The sequence below is a fragment of the Maniola hyperantus genome, chromosome 7 (assembly GCF_902806685.2).
Source record: "Maniola hyperantus chromosome 7, iAphHyp1.2, whole genome shotgun sequence".
Taxonomy (NCBI): Eukaryota; Metazoa; Arthropoda; class Insecta; order Lepidoptera; family Nymphalidae; genus Maniola; species Maniola hyperantus.
In genome coordinates, this window is record NC_048542.1 from 11,000,304 (window position 1) to 11,018,479 (window position 18,176).

At 38.0% G+C, this 18,176-nt stretch overlaps 2 protein-coding genes across 2 annotated transcripts; one reads left to right on the forward strand and one right to left on the reverse strand.

Moving 5' to 3' along the window:
* Positions 1 to 2,614: 2,614 nt before the first annotated feature.
* LOC117983718 (gloverin-like) lies at positions 2,615 to 6,302 on the forward strand. The gene is made up of 5 exons (XM_034970330.2): positions 2,615 to 2,761; positions 3,478 to 3,569; positions 4,144 to 4,267; positions 4,559 to 4,750; positions 5,577 to 6,302. The coding sequence occupies exons 2-5, from the start codon at positions 3,487 to 3,489 to the stop codon at positions 5,721 to 5,723; spliced, it is 546 nt and encodes a 181-aa protein (XP_034826221.1). The 5' UTR covers positions 2,615 to 2,761; positions 3,478 to 3,486; the 3' UTR covers positions 5,724 to 6,302.
* An 8,045-nt stretch (positions 6,303 to 14,347) lies between these two features.
* Positions 14,348 to 17,350, reverse strand: LOC117983719 (gloverin-like). Its single transcript, XM_034970331.2, has 5 exons — positions 17,275 to 17,350; positions 16,441 to 16,517; positions 16,155 to 16,278; positions 15,662 to 15,853; positions 14,348 to 14,843 (listed from the first exon to the last, which is right to left on the reverse strand). The coding sequence occupies exons 2-5, from the start codon at positions 16,506 to 16,508 to the stop codon at positions 14,697 to 14,699; spliced, it is 531 nt and encodes a 176-aa protein (XP_034826222.1). The 5' UTR covers positions 16,509 to 16,517; positions 17,275 to 17,350; the 3' UTR covers positions 14,348 to 14,696.
* Between the last annotated feature and the right edge of the window lie 826 nt (positions 17,351 to 18,176).

The following is an 18,176-nucleotide window of genomic DNA, read 5'->3' on the forward strand; positions in this document are numbered from 1 at the left end:
ACGAAAAAAATTAAATTGTGGTCATAAACTAATCCTAATTAGTATTTTCAACTTTCGAAGTGAGATAACTACATCAAGTGGGGTATCAATAATAATATGAAAGGTATTCACCTGTACCTACATTCTAAAACAGATTTTTATTTATTGTTATGCATCATAGTTTTTGAATTTTCGTGCAAAATGTCGAAAAAATACGACTGTAGTACGGATCCCTCGTTGAGCGAGCCTGACTCGCACTGGGCTGGTTTTTTTTAATATTAAAAAAACATAACATTATGGACTAATCAAAGCTTCGCCCCAGCTTCGCAAGGGCACCTAGATAGGTAATTACAATTTTCGCAGGGATCTCTAACTTTTTTGAAATTAAAATAGGATAGCATATATCACTCAAGAATAAGGTATGTAAGTAGCTTTCTACTTGTGAAAGAATTATCAAAATCGGTTCAGTATTTCCAGAGATTACCTACTTCTTACAAACAAACTTTGAGAATATGACCAAAGTTGTATGGATTGTTGTATTGTGCATGTATTTCTCCAGGTTTTTAAGAAAAACGAGTTGATTAAAGGTCCAGAAAGCAGTATTTGGATAGGTAGGTATAGGTACCTACAATCTTGTAGGTAGGTACTTTTATGTTTTGAAATTTGAATCATATTATTCGTTCTTATAACCTAGTAAAACATAATAAACAAACTAATATGCAGTTTTTAATTCAATTGGGGATTAATTATTTTATGATTTTAAAATCTTTATTTTTCTTTACTACCTACTTTTCTTTACTACTTCGTTTAATTTAATTATTAATACTACTTAGCGCCATCTAGTCGAGTCTAGAAACATGAATGAGTCTAGACTCTAGAACCATGAAAACTGAACCATAAATTTTATTTTCGACAGGTACGTTGTTCGTAAAGCTGCGAATAGATGTCGCTATTGTTTATTAATAAATGAAAATATTAGCTAGGCTTATCGAATTAGTATACAAATCATAATTGAATATAATAAATTTAATAGATAAACATTAAAACGTTAATTATTTATGAAAGACAGTTTTGATATTTAATTACTTTTAAAACCGACATAATATTATTATTATAATAATCACTAAATATTAATTAGTTTTCAGCTCTAGTAGCGCCATCTAGTACATTACAAGTGAACTATCACATCTCAAACATGAACCAATAAATTTAGTTTGACAAAAAGTCAGGCTTAGCCTTGAGCAGAGTGCAGTTTATAGTATTTAAACTAGATGGCGCGCTATAAATTAGCGTCGAAGTAAAATAATAATATTTTACGCACAAAATAATTGATATTTTAATTCGACATAAATGTATTTTTCAATGAATTAACAAATAGTAGTAACATTACAGCAGTTATGCCTAGTTAATTATTATTATGAACTCACTTATAGCAGAGATAATTTATTACAAAGGTATAATATAGCGCGATTGGCGATAGGTCGAGATGCCAATAGGGATGGGGGACGCCCCGCATACCCGCACAGCCCCCGCGCTAACCCATTGCGGGATAGCGCGGGTGACGTGTGGGTGTGCGGGGTGTCCCCCGCCACATACCCGGATTGACATCTCGATCTGTCGCGTGCCTACTATAGTTATCTAGTATAGGTAGGTAGTAAAATTGTCGTGTCATCACCATCATCGTCAATGATAGACGTCCACACTCCACAGCTGGACATAGTAATAGGTCTCTTGGAGGACTTCCACACGCCACAGTCCTGCGTCGCCTGAATCCAGCGGCTCCCTGCGACTCGTTTTATGCTGTCTGTCCACCTAGTGGTGGTCCTTCCAGTGCTCCGCCTTCGCCGGTGCAAGGTCACCGTTCTAGCACCTTGGGACCCCAATGTCCACTTATCGGTTTTTCGAACAATGTGGCCAGCCCAATGCCACTTCAGTTTTACAACCCGTTGAGCTACATATGTTTCTCCTACGGATCTCCTCTGATTTGATCAGGTAGAGAAATTCCAAGCATGGCTCTCTCCATCGACCTCTGAGTGACTCTGAGTTTACAGACAGACAGATAGACACACACTTTTGCATTTATTATTATCTATCCACTAGAATGAATCTACATGATGCCCGCAACTTCGTCCGCGTTTTAGGTTTATAAAAAATTGTGGGAATTTTGATTTTCCGAGATAAAAATCTATCTCCGGAAATCCGTAAAAAGGTAACAGAACTATACCTAATACACTTTCGCATTAAATATCTAATACTAGCTTAATGCTCGCGTCCGCGTAGACCACACAAATTTCAAACCCTATTTCACCCCCTTAGGGGTTGAATTTTCAAAAATCCTTTCTTAGCGGATGCCTACGTCATAATAGCTATCTGCATGCCAAATTTCAGCCCGATCCGTCCAGTAGTTTGAGTTGTGCGTTGAAAGACCAGTCGGTCAGTCAGTCAGTCAGTCAGTCAGTCAGTCAGTCAGCCAGTCTTACTTAAGTAGTACCTGTGGATAGTATGGATATAGGTAGATTAGCATTTAGCACGGAATGATAAGGAAATGCCCCGTTTTTGTTGACTTATTGAAAAACATTAATGAGGAAAACTATATTTTGTTATAAGTTATTATGACTTACAAAGAAATTAGGTCTTTATTCCCCTTTTAAGACCAGCCAGGGACTTAACCCTCTGAGGATTTTTCATATAAATACTTGGAGATTAATTAACAAAACAACAGTTCCTGAGTTAGCGTTGTGGAGTCTACAGTTCAGTACTGATAAGCTTTGTGTATAATCTGGTGAGTTCAGTGCATTTTTACATCTGATAATATTATTAGATAATAATAATATGCTGTATTCACTAGCTACAAAACTTGCACTAGCAAGATACTTGCACTGTGTAGACACTTGCAGCAAGTCAACTTCTGTAGGTTATGTATACTAAGGTGGCTACTGTCATATGACTTCTGCAATTTCTTTTAGTAGTCAGCTTTATGCACTGTGTAGTACTTTGATTTTCATCATTATCACCAACCCCTTACCGGTGCTTATACCTCGTAATCTCAGGTACCTATCCGTTCACAAAAAGTAGGGCTTAAACCATAGTCCACCACACTGGCCAAGTGCAAATTGACAGACTTTACACACCTTTGAGAACATTATGGAGAACTCTCAAGTATGCTGGTTTCTTCACGATGTTTTCCTCGCCGTTAAGGCAAGTGATACTTAATTGTTTAAAACGCACATACGTAACTAAGCTGTGTAGGTACTTAACCTATGTTAAACGTTAAGGTTTCTGACATAGTAGTCAGCAACTAAGCTAGGTACCCGCCAGTACAAGCGACAATAGACGGGTGGAAACCTAGCTTTGTTGCTGACTGTACCTACCATCGTGATCATCTACGTAGGTCGTAGACTGTATAATACTTACTAGTCAGAAATTAGTAAGAGACAATTGGAATGTATGACGCGCATAAGCTAATTTATCTAAAAAAACAATTTATGTATTTTTCAGATCATCAACATGCAGTCGGCAGTCATCATCGGATTTGTGTTATTGGCGTGTGTGTACGCGCAGGTGTCACAGCCTCCGCACTATAAAGAGAAGTAAGAAAATATGATCTATTATATAAAAGGAGAAGCTGACTGACTGACTGACTGATCTATCAACGCACAACTCCACAGATTAGCACAACTCCAACTACTGCACAGATCGGGCTGGGCATGCAGATAACTATAATGACGTAGACATTTGCTAAGAAATGATTTTGAAAATTCAACCCCTAAGAGGGGCCTAAGGGGGTAAAATAGGGGTTTTGTATAGTCGCGAACGAGGTTGCGGGTTAGTTTTGGTACAAATTTAGAACGTTTAGAACCCTTTTAAGTCTTGTCAACTTATCCTCGCTTCTGCTGCAAAGGAAAACTTGATTAAAAAAAAATACTAATTACTTAATTTTAATTTAGTCGATTTAGTTCACAGAAAATTAAATAGGTACATGAAATAGTTACTGTTGCTTTGTGACTGGAATACTATCTATAAAGAGCATGACCTCTCTAGAGTGTAGGTGTAGGTACATAATCTAGTTGTAGGAAAATTACTTTATTAGGTACTTGAACTCAGATTTCTATTATTATAATGCATTTGTAAAATCTATACCTATATTTTCACTCATACTTCCAGGTACCCAAATACGTACCAGTTTGTCAAGCAAGCTCGTCATCCCCGTGACGTTACATGGGACAAACAAGTTGGAAACGGAAAAGTTTTTGGTACTCTTGGCGACAAGGATGACGGCAGTGTCTATGTAAGTGAAATTCGGTTATTTAGCATAAGTAATTATGTCCGAGTAACAATATTTTTGGGCCTATACTCTAAGTTAGTAAATCCCCCTTAACCTAATAGTAATAAATCGAAGAAAAATAACTATTACACAGGGTTTTCAATCGACGTTTTGTATCCTACAGAGTAAAGCACGTCCTCTAGAGTCTATATAAATAAAGAATCCTATCCATTAGATCCCCCTTGATCTAAGTAGTAATAAATCAAAGAGAAAGAAGTTACCAAGGGTTATTAATTGACATTTTGTGTACTACAGGGTAAAGCTGGGTATAAGCAAGACTTCTTCAACGACGAAAGAGGCAAACTTACTGGTGAGGCGTACGGCGCCCGAGTGTTAGGTCCCAATGGTGACAGCAGCTTTTTAGGCGGCAAAGTCAACTGGAACAACGCTGCCAAAGACGCTGAAGCTAACTTGGAACTGACTAGGCAGATCCATGGAAGGACTGGTGTAAGTTTGTTAGATTATTTGAATAATTTTATATACATTTGTTTAGAAAAAAGAATTATCATAATAGTCAAAGCATGCAACGTGATAGAAGGTTACCTACTTAAAATAATTGAAGAATTTGCTAGATGAATAAGGCTGGGGATCAGGTATGGACGTGTGCTCTCGAAAAGGTAGGTAGTAATATGTCCTGCAATATGGATGCAGACAGGTAAAATGAAAACATAGGCTCATATCACGCTGTGTACGAGTAGGCGACTATGTTTACGAGAAACAAAAATAAAGTCTTGCAAGATTTAACAATAAAAATGTAATATAGTAAAGTTAAAATAAAATTTGAAATCGTGAATCTAAGTTGCAGAACATTTCAGCTAAATAAAAGCTAGTTAGTGCCAAGCCATTAACCAGAAGCTGGTGTGCTTTATATTAAATTACAAAAGGCTTTTGCTTCGTTTAGAGGTCGGATACCTTACCTTGATCTTCTATTTTTTGCCCACTTTCAGTGGATATAAAAGATTATACTTAAGTAGATGTAAGACTGTTGCACCAATTTTCAGGATCCAATTAGTCTTGTCGACTAGCCTGACCAACCTTGTTCGAAAAGTTTGGGTGCCGATCTCAGTTGGGGTAGAAACTCTATCATCTATAGACTGTTGCAGTCCACTGCATTGCTGAGGGTTCTTAAAATACTCGTATGCCACATACTTCTGCGATCTGTGAGCGGTTGCCATTCCAGCAGCTCTCGGCTCCAGCGGCCGTCCTGAAATAGCATGTCTACCTATCTAGTAAGATTTGGCAAAGTTGTATATAATTTTCTCTTTACTTTCAGGCACAAGCAGACTTCTCCAAAGTCTGGAATCTGGATAAGAACACGCGCATCTCAGCGGGTGGCACCGTTTCGCAGGCTGACCTTGGACGTGGGAGACCTGACTATGGCATCGGCGCAAAATTTGAACACTTCTTTGGCGGCCATTAATCTCTTCCCTAAACTAAAGAGCATTTATAAAATCACAATCTCCGAGTTAGTGTGTGTATTTGCTTATAAGTTCTAAACTTCTTAGTGAGACATTTTACGAGGAAAACTTACAATTAATATACCATAACTTGTGAGAGGCACCACCTGTGCAAAACGAATGCAAGTATGATCTATAAATGATATTTAATTAAAGATGCCTATATCCACCCTGTAAATATTTAATTAGGTAGGGTCTAAAGAAAGGGCATTGTTAAACGATGTATAAATAACGAATCCAATACAAAGATATCCTCAGTAAATAATTAAAAAGATGATAATTATTTTAACTCTACGCAACTTTAATACTGATTTCTAAGTAAGTTTTCTCATAAAATGTAATTAAATTTCTAACCTTAGCAATATTATTATTATAATAATATGAACCTTTTCAGTAATATAGGTATACCTACATACTTAACCCAAAATGCCATAAAATGATTTAATAATGATACTATTGTGTTACTTTTAGTGTACTAATTAAATTTTGTGATTAGCCTAGTCATTATTGGTTAATAAAGACAGTTTTTGATGAAAAAATAATACGTACTATGTTTCTTTTCTTTTCAAACTTTTTATGCAACTTAAAGCTTGAACTTAGTGTTTCTAAATTTCCTACCTAGTATCTTCTACTAGTTCTACTTCTCAAAATCAATATCTTGTTTAGGTATCCTGAAATTACCATAAAAGGTTACCAAAAAATGTTTACTGCTATTGAACCTCGAACAAATAGCCTCGGCTAGGGCTGTTATAAGTATAGTTTGAGATAGGTAATTCCGACCTATAGATACAATCATCAATATACTTATAATAAAACTGTAACAGGTCCAATTCTGTACATTGAAGATATTTTGAAAATTTTTTTTCGAGGGCACTCTATAATCGATACTGAACCCAAAACTGTAATTTTTTTCATTTTTGTCTGTCTGTCTGTCTGTCTGTCTGTATCACGGCCGCGCATCACGCTGAAACTACTGAATGGATTCCAATGAAACTTGGTACGATTTGAGGTCATACTATGAGGAAGAATATAGGATACTTTTTATCTCGAAATTCAGCATGGTTCCCGTAGGAGAGGAGATGAAAGTTAAAATGTATACCGAGTTGTAATTCATTAACGCGTAGTCCGATTTCATTCATTCTTTTTTTGTTAGAAAGGGGATATTTTAAAAATTGTTCCGTAAATATTTCAAGGTCATTGGTTTTTAACCGACTGTCAAAAAGGAGGTGGTTCTTTTTTCTACATCGATTTTTTCGAGGTTTCTGGACCGATTTGCAATTTTTTTTTTTAAATCAACAAAAAAAGTTTTCGTGGTGTTCACATAAAAAATTCTGGATTCAACTCCTTAATCCTGATGCTGCAGGGTTACTGCCCGCCTGAGTTATCAAGATTCAGGAAGTGTTCATAGTGAATTCATATTGTAGGTACCAAGCAACGACTTTATTCTCAGACTTCAAGTCTCAACTCCTCAACCCTGATGATGTAGGGTACAGCACTCCTAAACTATAATGTTTCAGGAACTGCGGATGATGCAAAATTATTTTAGGTACCAAGCATAGGCTACATCATTGAACTTCGGATCCTAACTCCTCAATCCTGATGCTGCAAAGTACTGAAGTCCTAAATCGTGGGGATTTTAGAATTTCTGATAGTGAATTGATATTTAAAAAAAAAAATTGAATCGACTGTTAGGCGGAACGAAGTTCGCCGGGTCAGCTAGTACCTAATATGCCTATACCTAGTATGTCGCTTCAGACACCATTCCCTACAACCATGCCAAAAATCGCTCTTACACGAGTTATTTCCCCTATTTTTCCTTGGTTGAGTGGGCTTATAGTCATAATGGTATTGACTCATAAGTAACTTAATTAGCCAAAGACGATACCACTGTCTATAATGCCTATGCTTGACTCTAACTAAACCTAAACTATGCTGAATCGGAAGATAGATAAGTAGATACCTTATTCCTACAGCCAAGACACATTGCCGAAGAGTTGAAACGAATTTTCAAAAGTTATATTTCAAAGTAGGTAATAAGCAAAAAGTAAAAGAAAAGTTGGATAAAGTTATTCTAACAAAAAAAAAATTAATGTCATAATCTAAACATTAGAAACAAACCATTAACTTGTAACAAGTACTTGCTTCTAGACTAAATAAAGTAAACTTAGCATTTCCTTTGTTGGCAAATGTGTAAATTTTTACAATACGCTCCCAAGACATATTGGAATATTTCATAAAAGTTCAAAGTTTTTAGGTATAAAACTTTGAACTTTTAAAATGTTTTTAGGTATAAAACGTTTTATTGAAAAATCCTACTACAATGTACTAAATGATTGATAAGAAAGCTTGGGAATGAGTTGCTTTGACATCTTTGATAGTTCTGATAGAATTTAAGTAGGTAGGTAATATTGTGAAATGGTGATACTAACTAAAAAGGGAGTTTACTGTGGCCTTATGCTCAGTACGGCGCGTTTTGAACCCTCGTATAGTACCAGTAAATCATCAATCAATTCATCTTACAAATTCAACAATAATGTTGAAAGTCAAAGAGTGTATTTTAATGTTATTTACTTACCCTATAACCTATCTTGATCAAATGGCTTTGACTTTGACAAGCTTAACAAATTGATCATTCACGTGGCTACATCTACTCGTGTGGCTACGCCGTATATGCACTTGTTTAATCAAGTTATTTTTAAATTTAACACAGTTTGTAATTCAGAATAGGAACTTTGTATCAATTATTAAGAAAAGACGCGTTGTATCGCTTCGTCTCCACTGCAAGCTGTCTAGAACTAGATCCTTTATTAGTATCTACCTAAATTAATGTATTGCTTATTTTATTTCCAATGACTTTACAATTGTTTTTAGTAAGTACTCAAATAAAAAATTAATTCAATGCAAATATAATTATGGTTCCGGCAGTTAAATAGTTGCATCTGACCTACGATGCAAGGGAGCTCGCGCAGGTATTGTTCCACGCACTCGTCGATGAGTACGCGTGTCACACTCACACTAATGCAGATGGCGAAAAGGGGTACGGACCGGCGAGCGGCGCGCGCCCCACTGACCCTGAAACTTTTTATTGCGATGCGTCTTGCGCTGAACTTCAAGAACAAATTATTGAGGCGGACTATACCTACATAGATTTTTGATATCTTCAACCTTTTAAAATTCCAGCATTTAGCCCGAGCATCACGAATATTATTATTGTTAGTTGTAGGTAAAGAAAACTTAAGTAGTAATGCATTATGGTTGATTTTTATTTTCATCATAGAGACTCTTATAAACATTTACAATTTATCAACAATTATTCCACAAAGTAGCGACTAGCGAGTTAGCGACTACTCAGGAGTCAGGACATTCTGGACAATTGCAAAAGTTTTCAAACTATCCGCTATTGAAGTCTGTTTGTACATTCTTGTTTGAGCTGTTGTGATTGACAAAATTGAGGACACAAATTTAAAAAAAAACTGGCCAAGTGCGAGTCAGACTCGTGCACTGAGGGTTCCTTACTACAGTCATATTTTTTCGACATTTTGCAGATAAATCAAAAACTATAATGCGTAAAATAAATAAAAATCTGTTTTAGAATGTACAGGTTACCCTTTCATATGATGCCCCATTTGGTATATTATTCTTACTTTGAAAGTTGAAAATAATAATTATATTTTGTTCATGAACACATTTTTTGCGATGTAATCACAAACTTACGGTTTACGGATTTTCCCCCTGTAACTCTACCGAGGCCTACCTAATGAATTTACCCTACCTCATATACTGATCTACCTAAAGAATACGCTTCCTATTTCATATCTTTTAGTGGCACGCGTATCATCTAACAGTAGAAACCTTTTAACATGTTGTGAACGCAATAACCCAAGGACGTTTAGAGTATCAGAAATAGTGAGTTCATCAGACCTAACGGACCTTACGGGGTATGAGCTGAGGAAGTGGGCATTCACGTATTGAATGCTCAAATGACTGTAGGTGTTCGGGCTTTGAAGGTATGTATTCACGCATAGAAACTAACACATTATTTTGGAACGTGCGTTCGTGTATAGGAGTTGTCTGGTCGATCATTCAGTTGTTCGCGTATTGAATACCAAATGTCTACCGTGTTCGGGTATAGAATTTAAACCATTGGGGTTTAAGATGTGGGTTCAGCAATTGAGACGTATTAAAAGAAGTGTAATAATATTAGTACCCATACTCAACGTGTGTAAACCTAAATGTAAGCTCTTCCTCCTACTGTAGGAAGAAGAAGCCCTGTGTAATGGCACCATTCACTCCAGTTCGTGTAAAAGGGGTTAGGAGTGAATGATGGTTGAAAGCTCCGCCGCGCCTTCAACGGTGAGCTTCTGCCTTCCCTTGGTATCCTATCACATTAAGAACATAAAATACCAACGAACACGAGCTCCCCCCCCTCTACGCGTCATCATTCAAGGGATAGCGCAATGTATGCAAGCATACTATTAGGAGAGGTGCGTTCCTCTCATGAGATAGCACGGCGCATGCAAGCATACTTTATAGTGGCGTGTTCCACTGTAAATGGTTTGTGTAGTGTGGTGTGGTGTAGGTATATCGATCTCTTAGAGATCTAAAGGATGAGTGGCTTACTCTACGATACCGCCGAAGCAAGCTATAAACGCAGGCCTAACCTCAATCCTTTGTGTGTGAATGAGTGTAATGATCTTAGAGATCTCAAGGATGAGCGGCTTGCACTACGATACCGCCGAAGCAAGTTATAATCGCAGGCCTGACCTCAATCCATTGTGTGAAGGTATGTTGCATTTTATTATTTTTACTTGTAAGTGATAAAGTAGTCCATGCTAGAAATCACTCTAGCAAAAGATTCACAAGCACTGGGGCGCTAGGCTCTCCTTTAGGCAGGATGCACAAACACCAGAGCGCTATGGTCGTCTCTCGCATAGGTGTCTTCAAACGCTAATGCTGGGTTTTTGTATTTTACTTGTAAGTGATAAAGTACTCACGCTAGAAATCACTCTCTAGCAAAAGATTCACAAGCACTGGGGCGCTAGGCTCTCCTTTAGGCAGGATGCACAAACACCAGAGTGCTATGGTCCTCTTTCGCTTAAGTGCTCTCGAACGCTAAAGTTGCTTATGTATTATTTATAAATATCCATCAGAAGAATGCAACGCTCCAAGCAATATTAGGGTAACATAGAGATCAACAGACCTATCTGGTGTCTCTAGTCAATTCAATTCAATGTTTAGACACATGCGTAGCCCAATAGGTAAGGAACGTGTCCTTTTACACACATACCCTTGTAATTTAGCACTCAGAGTGCTCGGTCTCAAGTGATAAGTCATCACTTATTTGTGTACGCTAGAAATCACTATAGTAAAGATTCACAAGCACTGGGCGCTAGGCTCTCCTTTAGGTAGGATGCACAAACACCAGAGTGCTATGTTCCTCTCTCGCTAAAGTGCTCTCGAACGCTAAAGTTGCTTTATGTATTATTTATAAATAGCCATCAGAAGAATGCAACGCTCCAAGCAATATTAGGGTAACATAGAGATCAACAGACCTATCTGGTGTCTCTAGTCAATTCAATTCAATGTTCAGACACATGCGTAGCCCAATAGGTAAGGAACGTGTCCCTTTACACACATACCCTTGTAATTTAGCACTCAGAGTGCTCGGTCTCAAGTGATAAGTCATCACTTATTTGTGTACGCTAAAAATCACTATAGTAAAAGATTCACAAGCACTGGGCGCTAGGCTCTCCTTTAGGTAGGATGCACAAACACCAGACTGCTATGTTCCTCTCTCGCTAAAGTGCTCTCGAACGCTAAAGTTGCTTTATGTATTATGCGTGTATTCACTAACCACCATAAGGCGGTTAAGTATTCCAACGAATGTCAGAGTACAAACAGAACAGCAGTATTACCTGCCCTCTGTGATCGGTAGTTATTAAAGTATGCTAGAATCAGCTCAGCAAAGGATTCACAAAGCGCCAAGTGGCGCCATTAATGGCACTAGGGTTCTCCTTCGCATAATCATCTTCCAACGCACTCCAACGTATACCAGCAAATAGATCGAAAGTAAACACAGAGTACAACTCCGTCTGCCAGCTCAAGCAAGGATTTACCGAGTATCCTAAAGGACGCGCGGTTCACCTCGCCTAAGCAGCCACATTACCAGATCAATCATGAATCGCTTTTAGACTTTAGAAGTATCGCCCTATAACATAAGAAAAGTATCCTTGTACTTAAAGTGGTCCCATTCTCAAATTTTCTTACTTGAGTATAAATCTTATGTGTCGTCCAGCACATAAGTTTAATTAGATAGATTATATTATCTATTTTTATAACGTCGGTTGAGTTATTACTCAATCCACAATCCGGACGTTATTACGTAACCATTTGCGAGCACACACACCGTTCCGACCGATGGGGTCGAAGCGATGCCGCACGCGCTTTCCAACGAAATATTGATATTTGGATAATATTTATAATTGCACCATCTATTTAAACTGGCTTGTAAGTAATAAGAGCTATGCTCTCAAGTTATAATATTCCAAACTTGGTTTACAATAGAGCCATGCTCCCATGTTTCCACCTACCATAGTGGTGTTCTAATAGACAGCACGTACGATCATGTGCATGCCTGCCCGCTCTTGCGTTCATTTTATAGCACCCTGCTTTGAGACTTTGTATTTACATAAGTGTATAACCTCTGGCTATGCCAGTAAATCCCTGTATTTTACCCCTTTTTTCCACTTAGTGGTAGCATTCAATGTATGGCGCAGCGGACCCAACACGCGCAACACTGATTCGGCATTAGGACATTGACCGCTTGGTCGTTCCTTTCTTCCAATTATTCTCCTTTAGTGAAACAGCGATAGACATAGTGCAAGGTGTCACCGACAAGCACGTCTACCGTCTTAGACAACCTCACCTCCATATCATTCAACTAGTTGCACCTTAGGGAAAAAATAGCGATAGACATAGTGCAAAGTGCCACCGACAAGCACGTCTACCGTCTTAGACAACCTCACCTCCATATCATTCAACTATTTTATAATTCCACAGACCTGTTTAAATGAAGACTATGTCCTCTATAAGAACACTTAATGCAAGCACCCATTTCCACAAATATTTCCACCACACGAGCGCAAGACTGCACGCACCTTAGTGCGCGCATGTCCCGCCTCGCCTCTACTCATTATAGTTTCACAGACCTGTTTAATTGAAGACTATGTCTTCCTCCATAAGAGCACTTAATGCAAGCACCCATTTCCACAAATATTTCCACCACACGAGCGCTAGGCTGCACGCACCTTAGTGCGCGCATGTCCCGCCTCGCCTCTACTCATTATAGGTGTCTACCACTATGGTCCTCGTCAGCGTGTTAGAGTCTACGAACGTTAAGTGCTCGCACTTCCATTACACTCACACACAAGAAGCCATATGGTCGACCACCAGTTAATTGCTCAGCCCTCGCGGACCACCCCTTGCAATGATAAGGGAATTTGTTCTTTCACATAAGTGTTCGAACTGTGGCCCAACGCAGTAGAGAAAACTAATGTCAAGTGTTTGATTTTGATTCTAACTCCCGCGACCGTCTGGTCCGCAGGCTCCAACCGACTAGAGACAGTTTTCCTCGATAGACTACATTGACTGGCGGCCGTATGAAAACCTAAATAAAAACCGAATTTCTCATGCACCGACTAGACTGACTGACTTACATTGATAAAAAAAAAAAATTATATACATAATTTTTTTTTTTTTTTTTTTTTTTTTTTTTTTTTTTTTTTTTTTTTTTTTTTTTTTTTTTTTTTTTTTTTTTAAGGTCCCTATGTTGTATGTAGGCTATGTTCGTTACACCCCTTATGTGTGCTATAAGTATAAGACCTACCTACCTGCCAAATTTCATGATTCTAGGTCAACAGGAAGTACCCTACAGGTTTCTTGACAGACAGACAGACAGATAGCGATCCTATAAGGGTTTCATTTTTCCTTTTGAGGTACGGAACCCTAAAAATCACCACTTTAGTACTTAGAGACTTGTCGCTATTCGGAGACGATAATATAACAGCCAGCGAGACAATTGGTTTTTACCTCTACCTCAAATTATATTTTCGAGGGTGATTTACAGCCTAGTCTTTTATAATTTCGGAATACCTAAGTCAGATATTGATTTCCAGAGAACTAACTACAATAAAAGCTGTGGTAGCCTAGTGGTTAGGACGTCCGCCTTCCAATCGGAGGTCGAGGGTTCGATCCCGGGCACGCACCTCTAACTTTTCGGAGCTATGTGCGTTTTTAAGTAATTAAAATATCACTTGCTTTAACGGTGAAGGAAAACATCGTGAGGAAACCTGCATGCCTGAGAGTTCTCCATAATGTTCTCAAAGGTGTGTGAAGTCTGCCAATCCGCACTTGGCCAGCGTGGTAGACTATGGCCAAAACCCTTCTCACTCTGAGAGGAGACCTGTGCTTTGTAGTGAGCCGGTGATGGGTTGATCATGATGAACTACAATTTTAGATACCAAATCCAGAGACAGCCTTAGCTTAGAAGTTGCCTAAAAAGTTTAAAAAAGAATTGAAACATGGTATATTTTGTCATCAAACATTATCTTTATTAACCAAAATATGACTAGGCAAATCACAAAATGTAATGGTAGAACAACACTAACTAAATTATTTTATGGCAGTTTCACGTCAAGTGTATGCTTCTGAAAAGGTTCATTAACTTAATTTAGATACCTCAAGCATAATCCAGTGTACTAAATAATATTAAAGTATTAAATTTAATAAAATTAAGTAGATAATTATTAAAGTAGCATACCTAGAGTAATAATTTAAAATCTCTAAGCTTTGGTTTCGTTATATTTAAGTATGCATAAAAGAAGTTTAGAACTTAAAAGCAAATACACATTTAGTGAAGAGATACTGAAGGAAAGAGATTAATGACCGCCAAAGAAGTGTTCAAATTTTGCGCCGATACCGTAGTCAGGTCTTCCACGTCCAAGATCAGCCTGCGAAACGGTGCCACCCGCTGAGATGCGCGTGTTCTTATCCAGATTCCAGACTTTGGAGAAGTCTGCTTGTGCCTGAAAGTAAAGAGAAAATTGTATACAACTTTGCCAAATCTTACTAGATAGGTAGACATGCTATTTCAGGACGGCCGCTGGAGCCGAGAGCTGCTGGAATGGCAACCTCGCACTGGTCGGTCAAAAGGTAGCAAAAAAGAGGTGGACTCACTTTACCAAGAGCAGGAGTATATAGCGTGAAAGTGAAGAGGTCTTAGTAATACAGTGGACTGCAATAGGCTGTATGATGATGATAGACATGCTAACTTTTCAAGCACGGTCAATTGGGCTAGTTGATTTGATTGATCCTGACATTTTCTACAACTGTCTCACACGCAGAACTTTTCTATATCTACTGAAAAGGGACAGTCAACAGAAGGCTAAGGTTCAGGTATTCGGTCTTTTAACGACAAGCATCAAGCAAAAGCCTTTTGGGATCTAATAAGTTCTGGGAAATTGCTTGTATTTGCATTAACTAGTTTTTCCTTATTTGAAATGTTCTGAAAAATCTGGCAAGACTTTCTTTTTGTTTCTAGTAAGCATTGACATCGACTTGTACAAAGCGTAATATTTTGTGAGTCTATGTTTTCGTTTTCCCTGTCCGCATCTGCTGCAGGACATATCTAAGCCTTTTCGAGCGTACCTCCATAGCTGATCCCTAGCCTTCCTTACCCAGCAAATTAATGATGCTACTTCAGGTTAAATTCCATCAGCCTTGATAATTGATACTTCAGTTTGTTAAATGATTATAATATTATTATCATTATTAATAATACTATTATTATTAATAATATTAATATGATTATATTTTTATTATTCAAAGAATTTAACAAACTTACGCCAGTCCTTCCATGGATCTGCCTAGTCAGTTCCAAGTTAGCTTCAGCGTCTTTGGCAGCGTTATTCCAGTTGACTTTGCCGCCCAATAAGCTGCTGTCTCCATTGGGACCGAGCACTCGGGCACCATACGCCTCACCAGTAAGTTTGCCTCTTTCGTCGTTGAAGAAGTCTCGCTTATAGCCGGCTTTACCCTGTAGATCACGACATGTCAATTAATAACCCGGGACAGTAACTTCATTCTCTTCGATTTATTACTACTTAGGTTAAGAGGTATTTAATGGATAAGATTCTTTATTTACCTACAGAGATTTATCTACATTACGAAATCTCAACGTGTTTTGTAGGCTTACAAAAACGTCAATTAAAAACCCTGTGTAACATTTCTTTTCCTGCAATTTATTTTCTTTACTTAGGTATCTACAGAATATACCCAAAAATATTGCGTTACTCTGACATAATTATTTTTGCTAAAGAATCCTGAATTTTACTTACATATAGACTGCCGTCATCCTTGTCGCCAAGAGTGCCGAAAATTTTTCCGTCTCCAACTTGTTTGTCCCATGTAACGTCACGGGGCTGACGAGCGTGCTTGACAAACTGGTACGTATTTGGGTACCTGGAAGTATGAATAAAAATATCAAGACCTTACATTGAAGAATCTTAAATTGTTTATTCTAATTAAAATAAATTATCTACGGCTTACCCCAACAATGGAGCATCTATAGAAACTTCTAATACATAATGCAGGTTTGAAATTTCTAGCAAAATAATATCTTACTTCTCTTGTGACACCTGCGCGTACACACACGCCACTAACGCAAAGCCGATGATGACTGCTGACTGCATGTTGATGATCTGAAAAATACATAAAGTTTTTTTATTAGAACTACCCAGTACCCGTCATGCGTTTTGATTGTATCCAGTATAGCTACGGCCAACATATTGATGGTCACGATGGACCAGTACGCGGCCCAGAAATAAATGTACATCCTTTAGAAGGAGATGAGATAGCAGATTTGTAGAGCATTGTCGGTGAGACCGACAAAACGTCATATTAGTATGAGTGACAGAGACAACGCTCTACAAAGCCGAAATAACATTCTAAAGGCCGATTATTTTCTGCCGCGTACTGTAGATACTATGTCAGAAACCTCCACGTAAGTGCATAAAGTTCTACATAGTTTTGAGCAATCAAATATCACTTGCTTTAACGGTGAAGGAAAACAGCGTGAGGAATTCTGCATGCCTGTGAGTTCTCCATAATGTTCTCTAAGCCTTAGGTATGTGAAGTCTGCCAATCGCACATGGCCAGCGTGGTGGACTACGGCCTAAGCCCTACTCATTCTGAGAGGAGACCCGTATTCAGTAGTGCGCTGGCATTGAGTGGTTGTTGATGATAATAAAAGTACATAAAGCTGACTACTGCAAGAAATTGCACAAGTTAATTGCCAGTGGAAACTTGGCCAGATAAGACTTGCATAAGTTACTTAAGTATTTACACAGTGCAGGTAACATGCAACTAACTTGCCAGAGCTAACTTCTGCATGTTTTATTGCTAGTGAACATTTAGCATATTTGATTAGGTATAGGAAGAAAAATGCATTGGACTCACCAGATTATAGCTTATCACAAAAACTGAACTGTAGACTCCACAACGCTAACTCAGGAACTGTAGTTTTGTCAATTAATCTCTAAGTATTTATATGAAAAATCCTCAGAGGGTTAAGTCCCTGGCTGGTCTTAAAAGGGGAATAAAGACCTAATGTATTTGAAAGTCATAATAACTCATAACAAAATAGTTTTCCTCGTTCGTGTTTTCCAATAAGTCAACAAAAACGGGGCATTTCCTTATCAATCTAGACTAGATGATGCCCGCGACTTCGTCCGCGTGGAATTAGGGTTTTAAATATCCCTTGGGAACTCTTTGATTTTCCGGGATAAAAAGCAGCCTATGTCCTTCCCCGGGTTGCAAGCTATATCTGTTAGTAACAAATTTCGTCAAATACGGATGAACGGATGGGCCGTGAAAGGCTAGCAGACAGACAGACAGACAGAGACTTTCGCATTTATAATATTTGTATGGAGGATGTAACCAGAACGCTGGCAAAAACGAAGACAGATGATAGTACTGATGATTACTGATAATATGGATACCACAAAAAAACGCGAAAAAAAAAATTAAAATAATGCTATAATTTTATAAAAGTTTACGATATATTTGCAAATAAAACATCTGACTGAAGCTAGAGGTCAACAAACGTTGCGTAAGTAGGCCACTCCGTTAAAGCAATTAGTGATATTTAATTACTTAAAACGAACATAACTTCGAATAGTTAGAGGTGCGTGCCCGAACCCCCGACCTCCGATTAGAAGGCGAACGTCCTAACCACTAGGCAATCACAGCTTTCACAGTTAGTAGGTACCTATTTAATTTTATTTACACTCATGGTTTCAAAATCAAAATGATTAAGCTACCCCATTTAAACAACACCAACCTAGAGAATTAAGTATACT

Bases quoted from the DNA above. Each gene is read 5' to 3' on its own strand.
- LOC117983718 (XM_034970330.2), top strand. From the start codon at position 3,487: ATGCAGTCGGCAGTCATCATCGGATTTGTGTTATTGGCGTGTGTGTAC. The intron at 3,570-4,143 runs GTAAGAAAATAT...TCATACTTCCAG, and splicing joins CCTCCGCACTATAAAGAGAA to GTACCCAAATACGTACCAGT. The intron at 4,751-5,576 runs GTAAGTTTGTTA...CTTTACTTTCAG, and splicing joins AGATCCATGGAAGGACTGGT to GCACAAGCAGACTTCTCCAA.
- LOC117983719 (XM_034970331.2), bottom strand. From the start codon at position 16,508: ATGCAGTCAGCAGTCATCATCGGCTTTGCGTTAGTGGCGTGTGTGTAC. The intron at 16,279-16,440 runs GTAAGATATTAT...TCATACTTCCAG, and splicing joins GCGCAGGTGTCACAAGAGAA to GTACCCAAATACGTACCAGT. The intron at 14,844-15,661 runs GTAAGTTTGTTA...CTTTACTTTCAG, and splicing joins AGATCCATGGAAGGACTGGC to GCACAAGCAGACTTCTCCAA.